This window comes from Neofelis nebulosa, chromosome 7 (genome assembly GCF_028018385.1).
Source record: "Neofelis nebulosa isolate mNeoNeb1 chromosome 7, mNeoNeb1.pri, whole genome shotgun sequence".
NCBI lineage: Eukaryota > Metazoa > Chordata > Mammalia > Carnivora > Felidae > Neofelis > Neofelis nebulosa.
The window spans coordinates 60,896,627-60,917,801 of record NC_080788.1 but is presented as its reverse complement, the minus strand read 5'-3'; the positions used below and the strand labels follow the sequence as shown (position 1 = coordinate 60,917,801).

The 21,175-nt window shown below is 37.9% G+C and overlaps 1 protein-coding gene across 2 annotated transcripts in view; it reads right to left on the bottom strand.

Moving 5' to 3' along the window:
* UBR1 (ubiquitin protein ligase E3 component n-recognin 1) overlaps window positions 1-21,175 on the bottom strand; it is a 135,479-nt gene that overhangs the window by 99,623 nt on the left and 14,681 nt on the right. For both annotated transcript variants that reach the window (XR_009264190.1, XM_058737962.1), the window contains exons 2-3: window positions 15,432-15,688; window positions 12,510-12,588 (exon numbers count right to left, since the gene is read on the bottom strand). Coding sequence is in view for 1 of the 2 variants with exons in the window: in XM_058737962.1 (XP_058593945.1) it covers window positions 12,510-12,588; window positions 15,432-15,688 (336 nt within the window). In the remaining variant the exon portion in view is untranslated. The remainder of the gene's footprint in view (window positions 1-12,509; window positions 12,589-15,431; window positions 15,689-21,175) is intronic.

Sequence of the window (21,175 nt, the reverse complement as noted above, 5' to 3'; positions counted from 1 at the left end):
GAAGCACATACAATATCATGCCCAAAATCGTGCTGAGGAACAACTATTGAACACAGGTTGAGACTTGTGCCTTCACAGACAAAGAGATCAAAAGTGAGTAGGACCAGCAGTAGCAACCTCAGAGAAGCATTGCTTTTGTAGGAAAATGAAATACAGAAAAAAAGGTGATAAGCCCTTAAAGATTTGCCAGTAAATGAAAAAAGGAAACAAGAAGGAAAAATTAAGGATCCTACAGAAATGAGAGAAACAACACATGCCAAATGCTCTCATCCCACCTCTACTCTCAACATCATCTATAAAAGAAATTACACAGAAGAGGGCAGAACTGACAGAAAACAGCACTTGTAAACCCTGTCCATGAAATGAAAAAGAAGAAACAGAGCATATTCATTCAAAACTATAACCAGGGTGCCTGGGTGGCTCAGTCAGTTAAGTGTCCACCTTCGGCTCAGGTCATGATCTTGTGGTTTGTGGGTTCAAGCCCCATGTTGGGCACTGTGCTGACAGCTGAGAGCCTAGAGCCTGGTTTGGATTCTGTGCCTCCCTCTCTCTCTGCCCCTCCCCCCCCCACTCTCTCTCTCTCTTTCTCTCTCTCTCTCTCTCAAAAGCAAACATTAAAAAAATTTTAAATATATATACAAAACTATTACCAAAAAAGAAAGGCAAAAAATGCAGTCAGAGCCAAAGCCCAACCACAAAACTGAAGAAAACTGTAATGTAATGCTCTAAACTTAATTACATGCCTCTAACAAACATTTGCTGGATATGAAAGCCTTTAATCGGATTAAAGCACCTTTAATTAGAAATACAGAAACTAAGATCAGACATGGACACAAAAGGAATATGAGACTTGACTGAACTCGGGGAAAAAAATAGCAGAAAACTAGAAAATCCTACTTGAAGTGAATTCTAAATTACAAGGTATCCAAGACAAAAGACTCAAATGAAAAATAAACAGCATTGAAACAAGCAGGAAAATAATCAAGAAATGATAATGCAATGAAGCAAAGACATACAGGGTCAGAGAGAAAGTGGTTGCAACAGAAGATAGACATAAAAGAGCCAAGCTAAGTATAAATGGAGTCACAAAAGAAGAAAATCTAAACAATGGAATAGAGCTGTTATTTAAAACTATAATCTGGGGCGCCCAGGTGGCTCAGTTGGTTAGGCATCCCACTCTTGATTTCAGCTCAGGTCATTATCTCAGTTGTGAGATGGAGTCCCACATTGGGCTCCTCTGTGTTCCGTGTGGAGCCTGCTTAAGATTCTTTCTCTCCCTCAGCCCTTCCCCTGTTCATGCTCTCTCTCTCTCTCAAAACACAAAAACAGAAACCCCCATTGTAATCTAAGGAAACTTCCTGAAAATAAAAGACTTAAATCTAAACACTGAAAGCACTCATGAATAACTAAAACTCAACCCAGTATCATCAACTCTGAAGTATATCCTACTAAAATTGTTAGAATTTATTTTTATTTTTTAATGTTTATTTTTGAGAGAGAGAGAGAGAGTGATAGATAGGGCATGAGCGGGAGAGAGGCAGAGAGAGAGAGACACACACAGAATCCAAAGCAGGCTCCAGGCTCTGAGCTGTCAGCACACAGCCCGACCCGGGGCTTGAACCCACAAACTGCAAAATCATGACCTGAGCTGAAGTTGGACAATTAATCAACTGAGTCACCCGGGTGCCCCTAAAATTGCTAGACTTTAAAGATAAAAGTCCTGAGGCCTTCTGGCAAAAAGATGAAATAACATAATAGCAAGAAAACTAGACTGATAACAGGCTTCTCAATAGCAACATGTAAAACAAGACAACAGCAAGGCTCTGTTTTCAAGCAAAGAAAATGCAAACCAAGGATACGGTCTCCAACCAAGCTATAAAAATAGAATTTTGAATGTGTCATCACTTAGGGAATACTGTATATATGCACCCTTCCTGAGGAATCTACTTGAAGAGCGTTCCGGAGCTTTATGTATAAAGAAACAGACATGAATATGTGAATATGTTAGGCTTTGCAAGTCATACAGTCTCTGCTGAATTACTCAGTTCTACTGCTGTAGTGCAGAAGTAGCCATAGACAACAAATAAATAAATAAGCATTGCTATGTTCCAATAAAACTTTATTTATGGGCACCAGAATTTTATTTTTATATAATTTTTATGTACCATGAAATAGGACTTTTAATTTCACATAATTTTCATGTATCACAAAATATTATTTTTCTTATCTTTTTCCCAGCCATCTAGAGATATAAAAACATACTTAGCTTGTAGGCCATACAAAACTGGTAGCAAATCAGATTTAACCCACAAACTTTAGTTCAGCAAACCCTAGAGGATGGGCTTCATCTGACCAAGAGGTGACTAGGAAGACTTTAGAAAAAGAATAGAGGGCGAACATTTTAAAAATTTAATTGCAGAGTTAAGAACAAGTCAAAAGTAAAGGCTCGAACTCATGAATAGTGAGATGACCTGCACTGAAACCAAGAGTCAGATGCTCAAATGACTGAGCCACCCAGGCGCCCCTCCACCCCGATTTATTTTTATAATTAAATGTTAGACATCAGGTCTATGGATCCTTAGTGTTAGTCCTTTGGATCCTAACATTTCAAGAAACATTTGTTGAAAGCATTTATGTCCCAGGTACTACGAAAGACACAAAGGTACAAAGTACATGAGACCTGGGCCTTGTTCTGGAGAGCTTATGGTCAGATGGGGATGAAGGGTACATAAATGTATCATTGCAATTTAGCAAATGAAGACAGAGACATACACAGGAAGGGGACACGGAAAAAGAAGACAGGTAGTGGGCTTTGTTTTCTTCCCCATATTTATTCTAATTGACTCTGGAATGTGTTCAATAAAATGATACCGGTTATAAGCTGGCCTGGTTTGTTATCAGCTTCCAAGATACAAAAAGACCCTAGTTAGATGAACTCAGCCACTATTTTGGTTTTATTCGATCAAAGTTACATTATTGTGATCTTTGCTTCTTAGAATTTAATGTACTTATCAAACCAACGACCCTGTCCTTTCAGCAAGGATGGTGGCAAAATAAACAAAGACCTTGTTCCTATTATCCAGGAATATGGCAAAGTTAAGTAGCCACCATTCCAACATAAACAAAGAGGAACATTAAATAAAAAAAAAAATACAGTTCAATAAAACTGGGAAAACATTTTTTTAAGCTGGGTTCAGTTTGAAAATTTTCTGTTTAAAGGATTAAAGGTTTTTGCAGGTTCTGAAGGTTTCTGTACCACTACTTGTAACACATTCAGTAAAATTCTTTCCTGAAGCAATTAGGCAAAATATACTAAGAACCTTTTTTGTTTTTTACAACAGTTGTAAGTTTAAAGAAACATTAAGCAATAAATACCGAGTTCCCATATATTCCTTCTTCCCCTGACCACACAGTTTCCCCTACTATTGACAGCTTGCCTTAGAGTGGTACATTTGTTGCAACTGAGAAGTCAAAGTTGACACATTATTTTTTGATACATTATTATTAACTAGAGTCCATAATTCACATTAGGGTTCTCTGTGTTATACACTTTTGTGGTTCTAACAAATTAATAATGACATGTATATACCACTACAGTATCACACAGAATAAACACCCCCTCTGTGCTCCACCTATTCATTCCTCCATCCCTTCCACCATCATCTCCCAGGCCCTGGGAATAGCGAATCTTTTTACAGCCTCCACAGTGTTGCCTTTCCCAGAATGTGATACAGCTGGAATCACACAGTATATAGCCTTGCACAGTGGCTTCTTTCACTTTGTAATATGCATTTAGGGTCTTGCCCTCTCTTTTAGTAGCTCATTTCTTTTTATCACTGAAGGATATTCCATTGTATTGGTATACCAAAGTTGGTTTATCCATTCATCTATTATGGACATCTTGGATGCTTCCAAATTTTGGCAAATATGAATAAAGCTGCTATAATCATTCTTGTGCACTTTTTTGTATGGACATAAGTTTTCAGTTTATTTGGGTAAATATCAAGGAACACAACTCCTGGATTGTATGGTTACAGTATGTTTATTTATTTATTTTTATTATTTTTTAATGTTTATTTATTTTTAGGAGAGACCAAGTGAGTGAGGGGCAGAGAGAGGGAGACAGAGAATCCGAGACAGGCTCTGTGAGGTCAGCACAGAGCCCAATGTGGGACGTGAACTCATAAACCGTGAGAAAGTGACCTGAGCTGAAATTGAGAGTTGGATGCTTAACTGACTGAGCCACCCAACTGCTCCTTTTTTTTTTTTTTTTTTTAGTTTATGTATTTTGAGAGAGAGAAAGCACACATGTGAGATCAAGGCAGGAGCAGAGAGAGAGAGAGAGAGAGAGAGAGAGAGAGAGAGAGAGAGAGAGAGAAAATTCCAAGCAGGTTCTGCACTACCAGCACACAGCCCACTGGCAGCCCTACACGAGGCTTGATCCCATGAACCAGGATACAATGACCCAGCTGAAATCAAGAGCTGGATGCTCAACCAACTGAGTCACCCAGGCACCCCAGTATTCTTCTATAAGAAACTGCCAAACTGTCTTCCAAAGTACTATTCTGCATTTTCCCTAGCAATGAATAAGAGTTTCTGTTGCTCCCATACTCATCAGCATTTGATGCTGGATTTGGGCCATTCTAATATGTGTGGAGTGGTACTTCATTTTTGTTTTAATTTAATAACATATGATGGTGAGCATTTTTCATGTACTCATTGGCCATTTATATATTTTCTTGGTAAAGTTTGTTTCAGATCTTTTGCCCGTTTTTTAAATGTGTTGTTCACCTTCTTATTATTTAAGAGTACTTTGTATGTTTTGGATACCACTCCTTTACCACATACGTGTATTGCAAAGACTTTCATCTAGTCTGTGGCTTGTTTTTTTTTATTTTCTGAAATGTCTTTATTTTTTAATCCAATAATTCCACTTCTGAGAACTTATCCTAAGAAAATAATCCGACATATAGAAAAGTGATTCACACATAAAGATGTTTATAGCAACAATGCAATGCTTATCATTAAAAAAAGAAACTGAATCCTAATTACATTCCCCCAATAATAGTTCAAATAAATTATGGTTAAATATTATATACACAATATGTTTTAAAAGAAACACCAAAAATCGAATGCATAATTTTACATATTTTGCTTTTTCCATATAAAAGTATACCATGAGAGGGGCTCTTGGGTGTCTCGGTTGAGCATCCAACTATTGATGTCAGCACACATCATGATCTCATGGTTCGTGAGTTCAAGCCCTGCATCAGGCTTCATGCGCACCGACAGTGTGGAGCCTGCTTGGGGTTCTCTCTCTCTCCCTTTCCCTCTTTCTGTCCCTCTCCTGCTCACACACATGCTCTCTCCTCAAAATAAATAAACTTTATACTACACTGTAGTCTATTGTCTAAGTTTTTAAGTGTCATTATGTCTAAAATATGATATACATACCTTAATATAAAAATACTTTATTGTTAAAAATGCTAACCATCATCTAAACTTTCAGTGAATTGTAATCTTTTTGCAGGTGGAGGATCTTACCCTGATGTTGATGGCTGCTGACTGATCAGGATGGTGTTTGCTGAAGAAGGAGTGGCTGTGTCACGTTCTTAAAATAAGACAACAATGAAGTATGCCACACTGATAGACTCTTTCTTTCATGAACAATTCCTCTGTTCCACGCAATGCTGTTTGATGTTTTATCTACACTAGAACTTCTTTCAAAATTGAAGTCAATCCTCTCAAACCCTGCTACTAATTTATCAACTAAGTTTACGGGATATTTTGTCATCATTTCAACAATCTTTACCAGGAATAGATTCCATCTCAAGAAACCACTTTCTCTGCGCATTTACCAAAAATCAACTCCTCATCCATTAATTACAGTTTGATCATGAGACTGCAGCAATTCAGTCACATCTTCAGCCTCCACTTCACAGACTAGTTCTCTTGTTATTTCCACATCTGCAGTTAACTTCCTCCACCAAAGTCCTGAAATGCTCAAAGTCATCCATGATGGTTAGAATCAACTTTTTCCAAATTCCTGTTCATGTTTCTTGCTCTTCGCATGAAATCATGAATGTTCTTAATGGCATCTAAAGTGATGAATCCTTTCCATAAACTTTTCAACTTTTCCCAGATCCATCAGAGGAATTACCATCTATAACAACAATAGCTTTAGGACTATAGTATTTCTTAAATAGTAAGACTTGCAAGTTGAAATGACTCCTTGATCTATGGGCTGCAGAATGGATGTTGTGTTAGCAGGCATGAAACAACATTCATCTCATTGTACATCTCCATCAGAGCTCTTTGTTACCCAGGTGCATTGTCAATGAGCAGTCATATTTTGAAAAGAATCTTTTTCTGAGCAATAGGTCTCAGCAGTTGGCTTAACATATTAAGTAAACCATGTTGTAAACAGATATACTGTCATCCAGGCTTTGTTGTTCCATTTATAGAGCATAGGCAAACTAGATTTAGTGTAATTCTTAAGGGCTCTAGGATTTTCAGAAGTGTAGGGGTGCCTGCCTGGCTCCATCAGAAGAGCACGTGACTCTTGATCTTGGGGTCATGAGTTTGAGCCCCATGTTGCATGTAGAGATTACTTTAAATAAATAAACAAAATTAAAAAAATGTAAATGAGCACTGGGTTCAACTTTAAGACATCAGTTGCATTAGCCCCTAACAACAAAGTCAGTATGTCCTTTGAAGTCTTGAAGCCAGGCATTGACTTCTTTCTAGCTATGAAAGTTCTAGATGGCATCTTCTTCCAATACAAGGCTATTCTGTCTACATTGCAAATCTGTTGTTGAGTGTAGCCCACCTTCATTAATGATCTTAGCTAGATCTTCTGGATAATGTGCTGCAGCTTCTACATTAGCACTTGCTGCTTCACCTTGCACTTTATATTATCCTTTACAGAACTGAAGAGAGTTAGGGCCTTGCTCTGGATTGGATTAAGCTTTGGCTTAAGGGAATGCTGTGGCTGATTTGATCTTCTATCCAGAACACTCAGATTTTCTCCATAACAGCAATAAGGCTGTTTGACTTTCTCGGGGCACCTGGATGCCTCAGTGGGTTAAGCGCCTGACTTTGGCTCAGGTCATAATCTTGAGATCTGAATTTGAGCCCCACATCAAGCTCGGTGCTGAAAGCTCAGAGCCCGGAGCCTACTTTAGATTCCGTGTTTCCCTTTCTCTCTCCCTTACCCTCTTCTCCGCTCACCCTGTCTCTCTCTCACAAAATAAATAAACATTAAAAAAAAAAAAGGGGGGGGGGGACTGGGTGGCTCAGTCGGTTAAGTGTCCGACTTCAGCTCAGGTCATGATCTCACAGTCCATGAGTTCGAGCCCCGGGTTGGGCTGTGCACTGACAGCTCGGAGCCTGGAGCATGCTTGGGATTCTGTGTCTCCCTCTCTCTCTGCCCCTCTACTGCTCAGGCTCAGTCTCTGTCTCAAAAATAAATAAAAAGATTTAAAAAAATAAAAAAATAAAACCTCTTCCTTTGTCTTCATAACTTAGCAAACTAGCACACTTAGCAAATCGGCTTTCACCCCAACTCAGCTTTAAACATACCTTCCCAACTAAGCTTAATCATTTCTAGCTTTTGATTTAACATGAGAAACACGTGATTATTCCTTTCACTTGAACACTTAGAGGTCACTGCAGGGTTATTAACTGGCATGATTTCAATACATTTGAATCTCAGGGAATAGGTAGGCCTGAGTAGAGTGAGGGAGATGGAGAAATGGCCAGTGAATGGCGCAGTCAGAACACACACACCTGTATCAGTTAAGTTTGCCATTTTACATGGGTGCAGTTCATGACAGCGCCAAAAACAATTACAACACCAAATATCATTGACCACCATAACAAGTATAATAATAGTGAAAAAGTCTGAAATACTGCAAGAATTACCAAAATGTGACACAGAGACATGGAGCGAGGAAATGCTGTTGGAAAAATGGTACCAACACTTATTTGACTCAGGGTTGCCACAAACCTTCAATTGTAAAAAACACAGCCTGCAAAGCATAATTAGGTGAAATGCAATAAAATGAGGTATGCCTATATATTGTTTTTTGTAACTCACTTTCCTCATTTTAGATAAAGGAAACATTTATCTACGCTAAAAATAATCTTGGGGTGCCTGGGTGGCTCAGTCGGTTGAGCGTCCGACTTCGGCTCAGGTCAAGATCTCACGGTTCGTGGGTTCGAGCCCTGCATTGGGCTCTGGCTGACAGCTCAGAGCCTGAAGACTGCTTTGGATTCTGTGTCTCCCTCTCTCTGCCCCTCCCCCACTCACACTCTCTTTCTCAAAAATACATATTTAAAAAAAAAAAAAGAATGTCTTGGAGGAGATTTAGACAATTGGTGCCAATTTGGAAGTGAATTAATACTGAAAATATTAAAAACTGAGCAAGTCACAAAAATCAGATCACTATTAACCCTTGGAAAGCTAAAAAAAAAATAATAATCTTTAGGGGTGCTCAGTTGGTTGAGCATCTGACTCTTGATTTCTGTGCAGGTCGTGGTATCATGGGGCAATATTGAGCCCCATCTTAGGCTCTGTGCTGACAGCACCCAGACTGCTTTGGATTCTTTCTGCCCCTCCCTGGCTCACTCTTTGTTTTTTTTTTAATTTATTTTTGGGACAGAGAGAGACAGAGCATGAACGGGGGAGGGGCAGAGAGAGAGGGAGACACAGAATCGGAAACAGGCTCCAGGCTCCAAGCCATCAGCCCAGAGCCTGACGCGGGGCTCGAACTCACGGACCGCGAGATCGTGACCTGGCTGAAGTCGGACGCTTAACCAACTGCGCCACCCAGGCGCCCCATGCCCCTCCCTGGCTCACTCAGGAAAGGGAAAGGAAAGGGAAAGGGAAAGGGAAAGGGAAAGGGAAAGGGAAAGGGAAGGAAAGGAGAAAGGAAGAAAGAAAGGAAGAAAGAAGAACAAAGTTTTTAGATAATCTTTAACAGTGGGTGCTTTTTTATTTTGAGGAGAAAATGCAGAGATTAGCTTTTAGGTGTTTTTAAAAACCAGTAATGCAGTATGTTCTCTCTTTTTATACACACTTTTTTTGGGTGTGCACATTTAAACGCTACTCTTTTAGCAAATTTCAACTAAAAAATATGGTGTTATCAATTATAGTCACCATGTTATATATTACATCCTAAGATTTTATTTATTTACTGAAGGTTTTCTGAAGAGGTAAACTGCAGAGAACCTAGAAATCACGAAGGGTCACATTACACACAGTAGAACAAATAGCTCAAATTTCAACTTTGTTATTTTCTTGTTTTCAGGTTGTTTGGGACTATTCTACCATTAAAGGTTTTTCTTGGTCCTGTCTTCATAGTGTTCAATCTTCAGTCTGTCCCGTCATTACTCTTTTTCCTCTTCTCTGAAGCAACACATATCCTTTCTTAATTCTTCTGATCTTTTTTTTTTAATGGCTTCATTTTTTTTTCTTTTATGAAGTGTTTTATTATACAAAAAAGTATACACAGTGTATAGATAAGTTACAAAATATAAGAATGAGATGAATACCCATGAACCCAGCACCCAACCCAAAAAAGTATTACTACTGTTGAAGCTGCCTGTGTATAATAATCCAGAGTCCCATCCTCTTACTCACCTGAATTATGTTTATTAGTCATTCCCTTGCTTTTCTTTAAAAATCTCACCAACTTATTCTCTCATCAAAAGTGTTCTCTTCACACTCACTTTTGATGGGTAATATTCTTTAAAGCTTACAGACATAATCTTATATTAGTCACAAAATAGCCCATCCTTCTGATGACCCAAAGATTCATGAGTAAGCCATGTAAGCACCCTCTGTAAGAAGAGTTCTGAAAGACCTCAAGATAGTAAACCTAAGTATGCTCCATAAAAGAGTGCTTTGCAGTAGCAATATAAACTGGTTAGCTTTAAAAACTTGAAGGTAGCTTAGTGAAAGGTTCCCAAAATTTAACAAATAGGTGTGTATCAGTCCACAGAAAAACCAGTACAGGAAAAACTGTAGTGAGCTCTTTCACAGAGCTACATGTATGCAGCCTTTTGTTTTTTTGTTTTAATTTTTATTTTTAGAGAGAGAGAGTGGCACAAGCAGGGGAGATGGTCAGAGGGGGAGAGAGAGAATCCCAAGCAAGGTCAATGCTGTTAGCACAGACAGAGCCCAACATGGGGCCCAATCCCATGACCATGGGGTCAAGACCCAAGCCAAAAGCAAAAGTCAGACACTCAACCAACTGAGCCACCCAGGTGCCCCTACATGTATGCAGTTTAAAGAACTAGTCTTTATACTGGGATTATCCTACTTTCTTGGAATTAAAATATCTTTTCCTTTATAAAATGATATAAGATGGCAGGTATATTTGGTTGCTGTTCATGTGTCTTTTTTAAAATTAAAATTGAACTTACTTGGCCAAAGAAAAATTTGAAAACCCTATGTCATATCCATTGTTTTTGGAAATTGTACTGACCCACAAACTCCCAAAGCTTAGAAAGCATAGGGTTAGAAGTCTTTAAATCTAAGGAACTGGAAAACTTTGATCTTGAGCCTTTACTATCTCTCCCCATTAGTCTCCTAGAGTAAAAATGGGAAGAAATTAACAACTTCCTCCTGTCTCTACTACTGGCATTCTTTCTTTGGTTCTCCAACATAAGAAATACTATAATTAGTGAAGCTGACTAGGAAATACAGAATATAACCAATGCTTGGGGTGCCTGGGAGGCTCAGTCGGTTAAACATCCGACATTGGCTTAGGTCATGATTTCATGGTTCATGGGTTCGAGCCTCGCATTGGGCTCTGTGCTGACCACTCAGAGCCTTGAGCCTGCTTCAGATTCTGTGTCTCCCTCTCTCGCTGCTCCTCTCCTGCTCATGTGTTCTGTCTCTCTCTCAAAAATAAATAAACATTTTTTTTTAATTAAAAAAAAAAAAAGAATTTAACCAATGCTTAACTTTAAAAATCTTGGGGCGCCTGGGTGGCTCAGTCGGTTAAGCGGCCGACTTTGGCTCAGGTCATGATCTCACGGTCCGTGAGTTCAAGCCCCGCGTCGGGCTCTGTGCTGACAGCTAGGAGCCTGGAGCCTGTTTCAGATTCTGTGTCTCCCTCTCTCTGACCCTCCCCCGTTCATGCTCTGTCTCTCTCTGTCTAAAAAATAAATGAACGTTAAAAAAAAAAATTTTTTTTAAATCTCATCAGTGATTAGCTTTCCAATCTTGGGAAAACATTTTAACCATACTATATCATAGGTTCCTCAATCCATTTTTTCTTGTGCACAATAATACCCATAATCTATGCCTATGGCCCATCACTTCCTGAAATAGAAGTAGTAATGTTGAGGCCAGTCTAATTACCTGAACAGCACTTTGAATTCTATGGAGGGCACAGACCTAACTTTGAGATGTTATATACACTTACACAGACTTTAGGCATGTTTAACAGGATGTTAAAAAAAAAAAAACATCAATAACATCAACATCTGTCTAAGCCCAGAATATACAACCAATACAATTATTTGAGAAATACATTTCAGCTCAGAATAACAAAGCTGTCTAATGATGTAAAAGGAAAGGAAAAAGTTCTCAACCTCGTTAGTGATTATGAAAATTAAGACCACTATTTGATACTATTAAATACCCACTAGATTGACTAAAATTAAAATGAGTGACAACACCAAATCTTGCAAGTATGTGCAGCAATGGGAACTCTCACATACTGCTGGAGAGCCCATAAATTGGTATGACTACTTTGGATAACAATGTGACACTATTTATTACAACTAAAGAAGATTCATATCCCCTAGAATTCAGCATTCTATTCCAGATATATATCTTAGAGAAACTACTGTACATGTGTACAAAATACACAAATAGGAATGTTCATAGCAAAATTGCTCATGATAGCCCCAAACTGGAAACAATCTACATATCCATATACAGTACAATGAGTAAGGACAACATGGATTATTGAACACCATAAAGGTCAGTGGACAAACTACAGCTATATATATAACACTGGGTGAAAGAAGTTATTCAATAAGAAAAAGATACAGCATGACTCCATCTATATCAAGTTCAAAAACAAAATTATTCAGTGTGATTTGGTGATAAGTTAAAAAAGAAATAAAGATTATCACACAAGAGAGAAGAAAGGAGAAAGGTTATCACAAGGGGGGAGAGAAGGGACAAATGGGAGGCCTTTGAGAGCTGGCAACACCTTATTCTTGACCTAAGCAGTGGTTACGCAGGTGTTTGCTTCACAGTTCTTTAAGGGGTTCATATGGTTTATACAATCATTTGTATAAAAATGACCTATCTCACAAAAAATTACAAAGGGCTGCATCTTGAAGTGATATTATGTGATATTTAACCAAAGCTAAAGGTTCAGTTATCAGAACTATTATAGCAGGAATTCAAGTACTGGTCAGGTATTTGGACCAGATGGCCACCAGGTTCCTGCTAATCTAGAGATTTTATGGATCTATTTTCATACCTTGTAACGATGATTTTTATGAACACTATTCTGGAAGCAGTCCATACAGAGTACACATGTTGGGTCAATTGCACAGTCCCTGAAAAAGATTGAGAATTAGATTCCAAAATTCAGAAGACGTCAATGATGCTTAAGATATGACTATAATATAATGTGAAAGAGTTTCCCGTGTGGTACATGAACTGAATATGAAAATGTCTCAAAAACTGAATTCCAAATAACTTGAGCCATATTTGAATATGTAAGTTTGGATGTTTGGTTTTTGCCTCTTAAATCAACCTCATTATTTTGAGCTTTTAGCTGGTTTCAGACTGTTAAGTTGCAATTCAAGATTAGTTTTGTGAAAAATGATTAACTTTTTTTCCCATTATCTGTCATCATCTTACCCTACTGTATTTAAAAACATATTTTTACAAACACTGATTGGTCACTGGTAAATGAGGCTTGAATAAAGACAAAATTCATTAGAATGCAAGCAGCCTGGGGTGCCTGGGTGGCTCTGTCGGTTAAGCATCCAACTTCGGCTCAGGTCACAATCTTGGGGTCTTTGAGTTCAAGCCCCGCATCAGGCTCTGTGCTGACAGCTCAGAGCCTGAAGCCTGCTAAGGATTCTGTGTCTCCCTCTCCATGTGTCCCTCCCCCGTTAGCACTCTCTCTCTCTCAAAAATAAACATTAAATTTTTTTGTAAAAAAAGAAGAAAAGGGGCGCCTGGGTGGCGCAGTCAGTTAAGCGTCAGACTTCAGCCAGGTCACGATCTCGCGGTCCGTGAGTTCGAGCCCCGCGTCAGGCTCTGGGCTGATGGCTCAGAGCCTGGAGCCTGTTTCCGATTCTGTGTCTCCCTCTCTCTCTGCCCCTCCCCCGTTCATGCTCTGTCTCTCTCTGTCCCAAAAATAAATAAAAAACGTTGAAAAAAAAAAATTTAAAAAAAAAAAAAGAAGAAGAAAAAAAATGGAATAGAAGCAGCCTAAGGGCAGGAATGTTTATGACTGTGTTTATGAATGATATGTGCTAAGCACCCAGAATAGTGCCAGGCACATGGTAGGTATTCAATTAATATTTACTGAATGAATGAAAAAAAAATTCAATCTCTCCTAATCTCTTCCCTAATAACTCCTAAAATGCACATAAATCTTATTTAACATTTTTCAGGGAAACATTAGAAGCAACATAAATTGGTGAAAAGTGCAAAATTAATTTTTAAAATACTGATTTAGAAGAGTGGAAGAGATGGAATTGGAAAGTTTTAAAAATTATATATATATGTATATATATATATTTTTTTTAATGTTTATTTTTGAGAAAGAGACAGAGCGTGAGCAGGGGAGGGGCAGAGAAAGAGGGAGACACAGAATCTCTCAGGACAGAGCCTATGCAGGGCTTGAACTCATGAACCACGAGATCATAACCTGAATTTCAGTCAGATGCTTAACCAACTGAGCCACCCAGGCACCCCTGTTTTAAAAATGATTTTAAAGGCTAATAGGAAATAAAGATAGCCTAATAATACTCTCGAAAGCATACATTATCTACTGTCCAATTTAGAGCAAATTTTCTCAACCTCAGCAGTACTGACATTCTGAACTGGATAATTATTTGCTGGGAATAGAGGAGACTGTCCTGCACACTGCAGGATGCTTAAGTGTCAATCTTGGCCTCTAGCCACTAGATGCCGTTACCATTTCCCCAGTTGTGACAATTAAAAATGTTTCCATGACACTTTTGGAGACACGAGATCTACAAATGTCTACTGTGCTTTAGCTGAAACAGACTAGGCTTCAGCTAAAATTTATGTAAGAAGATAAACCTTACTACCTATGTAGCAAAATAGTACACAAAATATAAAAGCTGACTTTTTTCCTAAGAAAAGAATAGGGTAATGATACTATGTTCTAAACAACTATTAACTACACATAAACCAGTCAAACCTAGAATTATAGGAAGTAAAAGCCAATTCTCTGAATTTATGAAGTCTAAAAATTCACTCCTAACCTAAACTACCTCTAGTAAAGGGAAAAAACTCACTAAAACTAAAGTGCAACTAAGATCTAAAAGATGAAAGCTTCAGGCAGAAGCAGGGAGTAAAACCGTTCTCTGTGCTACCATGATTTGTTTGCTGTTTTTGTTTTTTGTTTTTTTGTTTTTTTTTTTAACGTTTATTTATTTTTGAGACAGTGAGAGACAGAGCATGAACAGGGGAGGGTCAGAGAGAGGGAGACACAGAATCTGAAACAGGCTCCAGGCTCTGAGCTGTCAGCACAGAGCCCAACGCGGGGCTCGAACTCATGGACCATGAGATCATGACCTGAGCTGAAGTCGGACGCTTAACTGACTGAGCCACCCAGGCGCCCCTGTGCTACCATGATTTGTAAGGCAACTACTCTCACAAAGGGCAAAAACCCTAAGGCTGCTTTTAGTTTCCCTACCACTGGCCTTTTCTACTCAACTTAATTCCAACTGTTGCTATAGGTCCACAATCCCGATACCAAATCTCACTTGGTAGAAAAAAATGACGTGAAATGATGTGAAGACTATACCGTTTGCTGTGAATATTCATAGATTTCTTACAGAAATGCTATGTTTGATGATAGGATCCTGCCCTAACTCTGCTGGAGAAGAGTTCAGAATTCAGAAATACACTGGCCCCAGGGTTTCATATTAAGAGTATGTGGACTACATTAAAAGCAAGATAAAAATCTATCCGTTATATACTTTTAGAGAACAGGAAAGTGAGACAACTATTTAAGTCATATGTTCAAAAACAAGCTGTACAAGCAAAAACCGACCTATAAGTGCGTAATAAAAGGAAGTTAATTAAGTAGGATTATACTATAAATAGTAATAAATTTTTAAAAATACATCATAAAATAAGTACAAAATACCAAGACTGAAGTTAACTAATCCTACAAATTTCTAATTCTTACCTACAAGAGTACGTTGTCTCTCCACTTTTGAAAACCTTCCCACAGAGTTGAAATGCTCCACTGTGCTTCAATTTCTCTAAGCAAATATCCGGATCTTCTCCAAATAAGTACCATTCCAGTGGAGTAAATATAGACGTTTGTATACTCTCCTCCTGCTTTTCCAAGTCTGGGTCCATTTCAGCAGAATAAATTTCTGGCACCAACTGTGCCAAATGGTGCAAAAAAGTAGTATAAAAGTCAACTTGCTGATCCCACCACTGAAAGAAAACAAAAATTACACTTGGTTACAAGTTTCTTCTTAAAGATGTAGGGGTACAAATAATAGCACAATTCTGAAATTTCAGAGAGGCTGATTTACGATATATTCTTATTTTATCCCTTACCAATACAAAAGGAAAGTGGATTAAAAAAAGAGCCTTGGAAATTAAGTGGCTGCTCACATACCACATATATCTGGGGGGAAAAAAAAAGAGCAGCTGCAGTGGATGAGAATTACCCTTCCCTTCTGGACTGGGCAACTCCTGATCTCTGAAGATAATTCTAATACTAGTCAGAGGCTGTACAGACAAAGCATTCCCCACATTCTTAGTTTAAATGTTGTAAGGAATTGTAACATTTACTGAGAGATCAAAATGAATGAGTAGAAAAGAGTTTTTAGAACGCCAAAAGCACTAAACATAAAAGGAAATGGATTAATTAGACTCCTCGAAAGTAAACTTAAACCCTTCTGCTCTTCAAAAGAAACTACTACAGATGGCTTATTTGCCATGTTTACTTGTACATGAAAACATGCTCAACATCATTAGGGAAATGCAAATTAAAATGACAATGAGAAACCCCTACACAACTTATTTGGGTTTAGGTAAAAGAGAATATAAAAAACTGACAATACCAGGTATAAACAAGAAGGCAGAAAAGGAAAATGCTAGTAGGAACTGAAACTGGCATAACCACTTTATGAAAGTTTGGCAGTTTTATAGTTAAACATGCACTTACCTTACAACACAGCAATCAAACTTCTAGCTATCTACCTAAGAATTGAAAACTTATGTTCATACAAAAACTTATACATGAATGTTACAAGAGTTTTAAGTTGCCAAAACCCAGAAATAACCCAATTGTCCTTCAACTGGTGAATTATAAACAAACTGTGGTATGGCCAAGCCATGGAATGAATACTGCTCGGGAATAAAAGGAATAAGTTATCAATAAGTGCAACGTCAAAATGTATTCTTATAAAACCAGTAAAGTTCAAAAGGCTATGCATTGATTGCCTCTTAGCAGTTAGGGCCATGTTCATAGAGCATCTGTGTGAACTGAGCAGAGCTCTCATCTCTGTGCCAAATTCCTGATTCCCGTAATAAGTGGGTTTCACAGACACTATATGCAGGTTTCAATAACACCATCATCTCATTCTTATCTTCAATCAAACAAGATAGCTTTCCAACCACCAAGAAATTACATTAAAAAAGACATTCGGGGGGCGCCTGGGTGGCGCAGTCGGTTAAGCGTCCGACTTCAGCCAGGTCACGATCTCACGGTCTGTGAGTTCGAGCCCCGCGTCAGGCTCTGGGCTGATGGCTCAGAGCCTGGAGCCTGCTTCCGGTTCTGTGTCTCCCTCTCTCTCTGCCCCTCCCCCGTTCATGCTCTGTCTCTCTCTGTCCCAAAAATAAATAAACGTTGAAAAAAAAAAAATTAAAAAAAAAAAAAAGACATTCGGTGATTACTTGCTGGCAATTTGGGCTTAAATATGAGGTATGATTACCCTAAACCATCCAACCAACCCAGCCCAATCAGTTTTTAATGCCACTCAGTAATAGCAAGCTTAAATGAACAGAGGCAAGGGAAACAAAAGGTTGAGTGCACAGCTCTCTACTATCAACCCAATATTGACAATTTAGTTGCAGTTAACATCCTTCTAGTTAAATGAATGTTGCTCATTTGAAATGGGCTGGTTTTCTGGCTTTATTAGTATCCCATGTTTGTCTTACAATTATGTAAAAACTGGCATTTATACATATTTTGTATTTGTACACACTTCAGTTATATTCTAAAAACTAATTTAAAAATTTCTAAAGGCTATGTACTTTATAATCCCATTTATTTATTTATTTATTTATTTATTTATTTATTTATTTATTTATATTTTAGAGAGAGTACAAGTGGGAGAAAGGGGCAAAGGGAGAGAGAGAGAGAAAATCTTAAGCCACCTCCATGCTCAATGTGGAGCCCAACATAGGCCTCAATCCCACAACCCTGGGATCATGACCTGAGCTGAAATCAAGAGTCAGACGCTCAACTGACTGAGCCATGCAGGCGCCCTATATCACTCCATTTACATGACATTGTGGAAAAGGCAAAACTACTACCAAGATGGAGGACAGCACAGTGGTTTGCCAGGGGTTTATACTACAAAGTAGAAATGACAGAATTTTTGAGTGCGATGGGATTGTTCTATGCCTGTGTTATGGTGATGGTTACACAAATGTTGGCAAATGTCAAAACTCACAGAACTGTACAAAAAATTATTTATATAAAATTTAAAAGTGCATTTTAAAGCACATAGTTTATAAAACGAAAAGGAAAGCCACAGATTGAGAGAAAATATCTGCAATAATACACTGAACACTTTCTCCCAAAGATAAAGAATAGGCAAGGACATTCTCTCCTTTGTTCTCTCCTATTCAATATTGTTCTGACGGTCTTAGCTAGTGCAGTAAGGCAAGAAAAAGAAACAAATGGAATGATGATTGAAAGGGAAGAAGCACACTGTCTCAGGGTCATGAGTTCAAGCACTGTGTTGGGCTCCACACTGGGAGAGGAGCCTACTAAAAACAAAACAAAAAACAAAAAAGCCAAAAAACCCCACCAACTGTACTTCTATATACTACCAACAATTTGAAAATGAAATTTTGAAAAATAGCACTCATAGTAGCATTAAAAATCTTAAAATATTTGGGCATCAATTTAATAAAAGATGTAAGACCTCTACACTACAAACTACAAAACATTGTTGAGATAAATTTCTAAAGCACCCAAATAAATGAAGAACTATATTATGTTCACTGATTGTAAAATTCAATATTAAGATATCTACACTTGCCAAACTGATCTACAGATTCCACACAATCCCAGCAAACATTTTTGTAGAAATTGACAAGCTGATTCTAAAATGAATATAGAAATATAAAAAATTTAGAAGAGACTCATGCTACCTGATTTCAGGATTCACGTAAATCTATGCTAATTGAGGGGCGCCTGGGTGGCGCAGTCGGTTAAGCGTCCGACTTCAGCCAGGTCACGATCTCGCGGTCCGTGAGTTCGAGCCCCGCGTCAGGCTCTGGGCCGATGGCTCAGAGCCTGGAGCCTGTTTCCGATTCTGTGTCTCCCTCTCTCTCTGCCCCTCCCCCGTTCATGCTCTGTCTCTCTCTGTCCCAAAAATAAAATAAAAAATGTTGAAAAAAAAAAAAATTAAAAAAAAAAAAATCTATGCTAATTGAGACAGTGTAGCAGAGGCATGAAAAAAGACATATTTATCAATGGAACAGAAGAGAGAGTCCAAAAATGAATCCACACATAGTCAATTTTTTCATGAAAGGGAACCAACACCATTCAGAGAAGAAAAGATGGTTTTTTCAAAAAAATTACAGAGGCAATCAGATATCCTTATAAAAAAGTAAACTTCAGGGGCGCCTGGGTGGCGCAGTCGGTTAAGCGTCCGACTTCAGCCAGGTCACGATCTCGCGGTCCGTGAGTTCGAGCCCCGCGTCAGGCTCTGGGCTGATGGCCTGGAGCCTGGAGCCTGTTTCCGATTCTGTGTCTCCCTCTCTCTCTGCCCCTCCCCCGTTCATGCTCTGTCTCTCTCTGTCCCAAAAAAAAAAAAAAAAAAAAAAATGTTGAAAAAAAAAATTTTTTTTTAAAAATTAAAAAAAAAAGTAAACTTCAATCTATACTCTATGCCAAACACAAAAATTAATTTGAAATGCATCATACACTTAAATATAAAAGCTAAAACCATAAAACTTCTTAATGAAAACTCTTGCCATCTTGGAGCAAGTCAAGATTTCTGGAACAGGGCACAAAAAGCATTAAGCATTAAAAAAATGGATATGATAACAATTAAAGCCTTCTGCTCTTCAAAATGAACATGAGCAACTAATATCCAATTCTGCTACTCACTATGCATTTTTCAAATCTTTCACACAACCAAATAATTAAGATTAATTTTGGAATGGATATATGTTAAAATGAACATGCCTCTGCTTCTTGAGTCTATTTAGCTATACCTTCTGTGAAATTACACAGAAATAGGAAGCAACAAAGAAGTTTATTTATCACACACTAATCCAACTTGCCGGTAGGGCACAGGACATCCACCCATAAGCTATCTATATAGCTAAGGCCCTGGCCCTCTTGGCACAGGAACACCCTTGTCCCAAGCTGTGAGACTGACTGTTCAGTCCACTAGGAAATGTAATCTAGGCAAAAAACTCATCAAGAGAATAAAGGAACTCTAGAAAAAGTAACAGGTATGGAAAATTACAACTCTTCAGTCTGTAAGAACAAAGGCTAGATAATGTTTATAAAATCATGAGGAGTTTTGACAAGGTGAACATATAATTGTTCACTATACCTTAAATTAACAGGTGCCCCCTTAAAAGTGTTAAAAACAATTTTCAGGGCAAAGTACAGAAATCAGAATTTTATTTAGCTATGATAAACTCATAAAATTGTCAAAAGAGTTTTATAAAGCTGAAATATACTTAGAATTAAGAATTTACATAAAGTTCTGTACAGGTAACAAAAAAAGTTACAGATATTTGACTATATATAAAGCTTTCTGAGTGTGCTTTCCTGAAGCTCAACATGCCATCCATAAGTAAATTCAACTCATTAAAACTTTATGTAAATTGGATTATTTGGTGTTGTTTTAGAAGTTCTTTATGTATTTTGGATACTAGCTCTTTATTAGATATATCATTTGCAAATATCTTCTCCTATTCTGTGGGTTGCCTTTTAGTTTTGTTGACTGTTTCCCTCACTGTGCAGAAGCTTTTTATTTTGATGTAGTCCCAATACTTTATTTTTTTGTGTCCCTTGCCTCAGGAGGCCTATGTAGAAAAAAGTTAGTTTGTGTTCTCTTCTAGGATTTTTATGGTTTAGGTCTTTATCCATTTCAAATTTATTTTTGTGTATGCCTTCATTCTTTTGCATGCTATCCATGCAAAAGTGTCTTTTTCCCATTGGATAATCTTCCCTGCTTTGTCAAAGATTACTTGGCCATATAATTGCGGCGTTATTTCTGGGTTTTCTATTCTGTTCCATTGATACATGTAATCTATTTTTGTGCCAGTTCCATACCGTTTTGATTACTACAGCTTTGGAATACAACTTGAAGTCTGGAGTTGAAATGCCTCCAGCTTTTTCTTTTTCATGGCTGCTTTGGCTATTCAGGATCTTTTGTCATTCCATACAAATTTTAGGAATGTTAGTTCTAGCTCTGTGAAAAATGCTGTTGGTATTTTGATAGAGACTGCATTAAATGTGTAGATTGATTTTGGTAGTACAGACATTTTAACAATATTTGTTCTTCCAATCCATGAGTTTGGAATGTCTTTCCATTTTCTTGTGTCATCTTCAATTTCTTTCATCAATGTTTTATAGTTTTCAGAGTACAGGTCTTTCACTTCTTTGGTTAGGGTTATTCCTATGTATCATGTTATTTTTGGTGCAGTTTTAAGTGG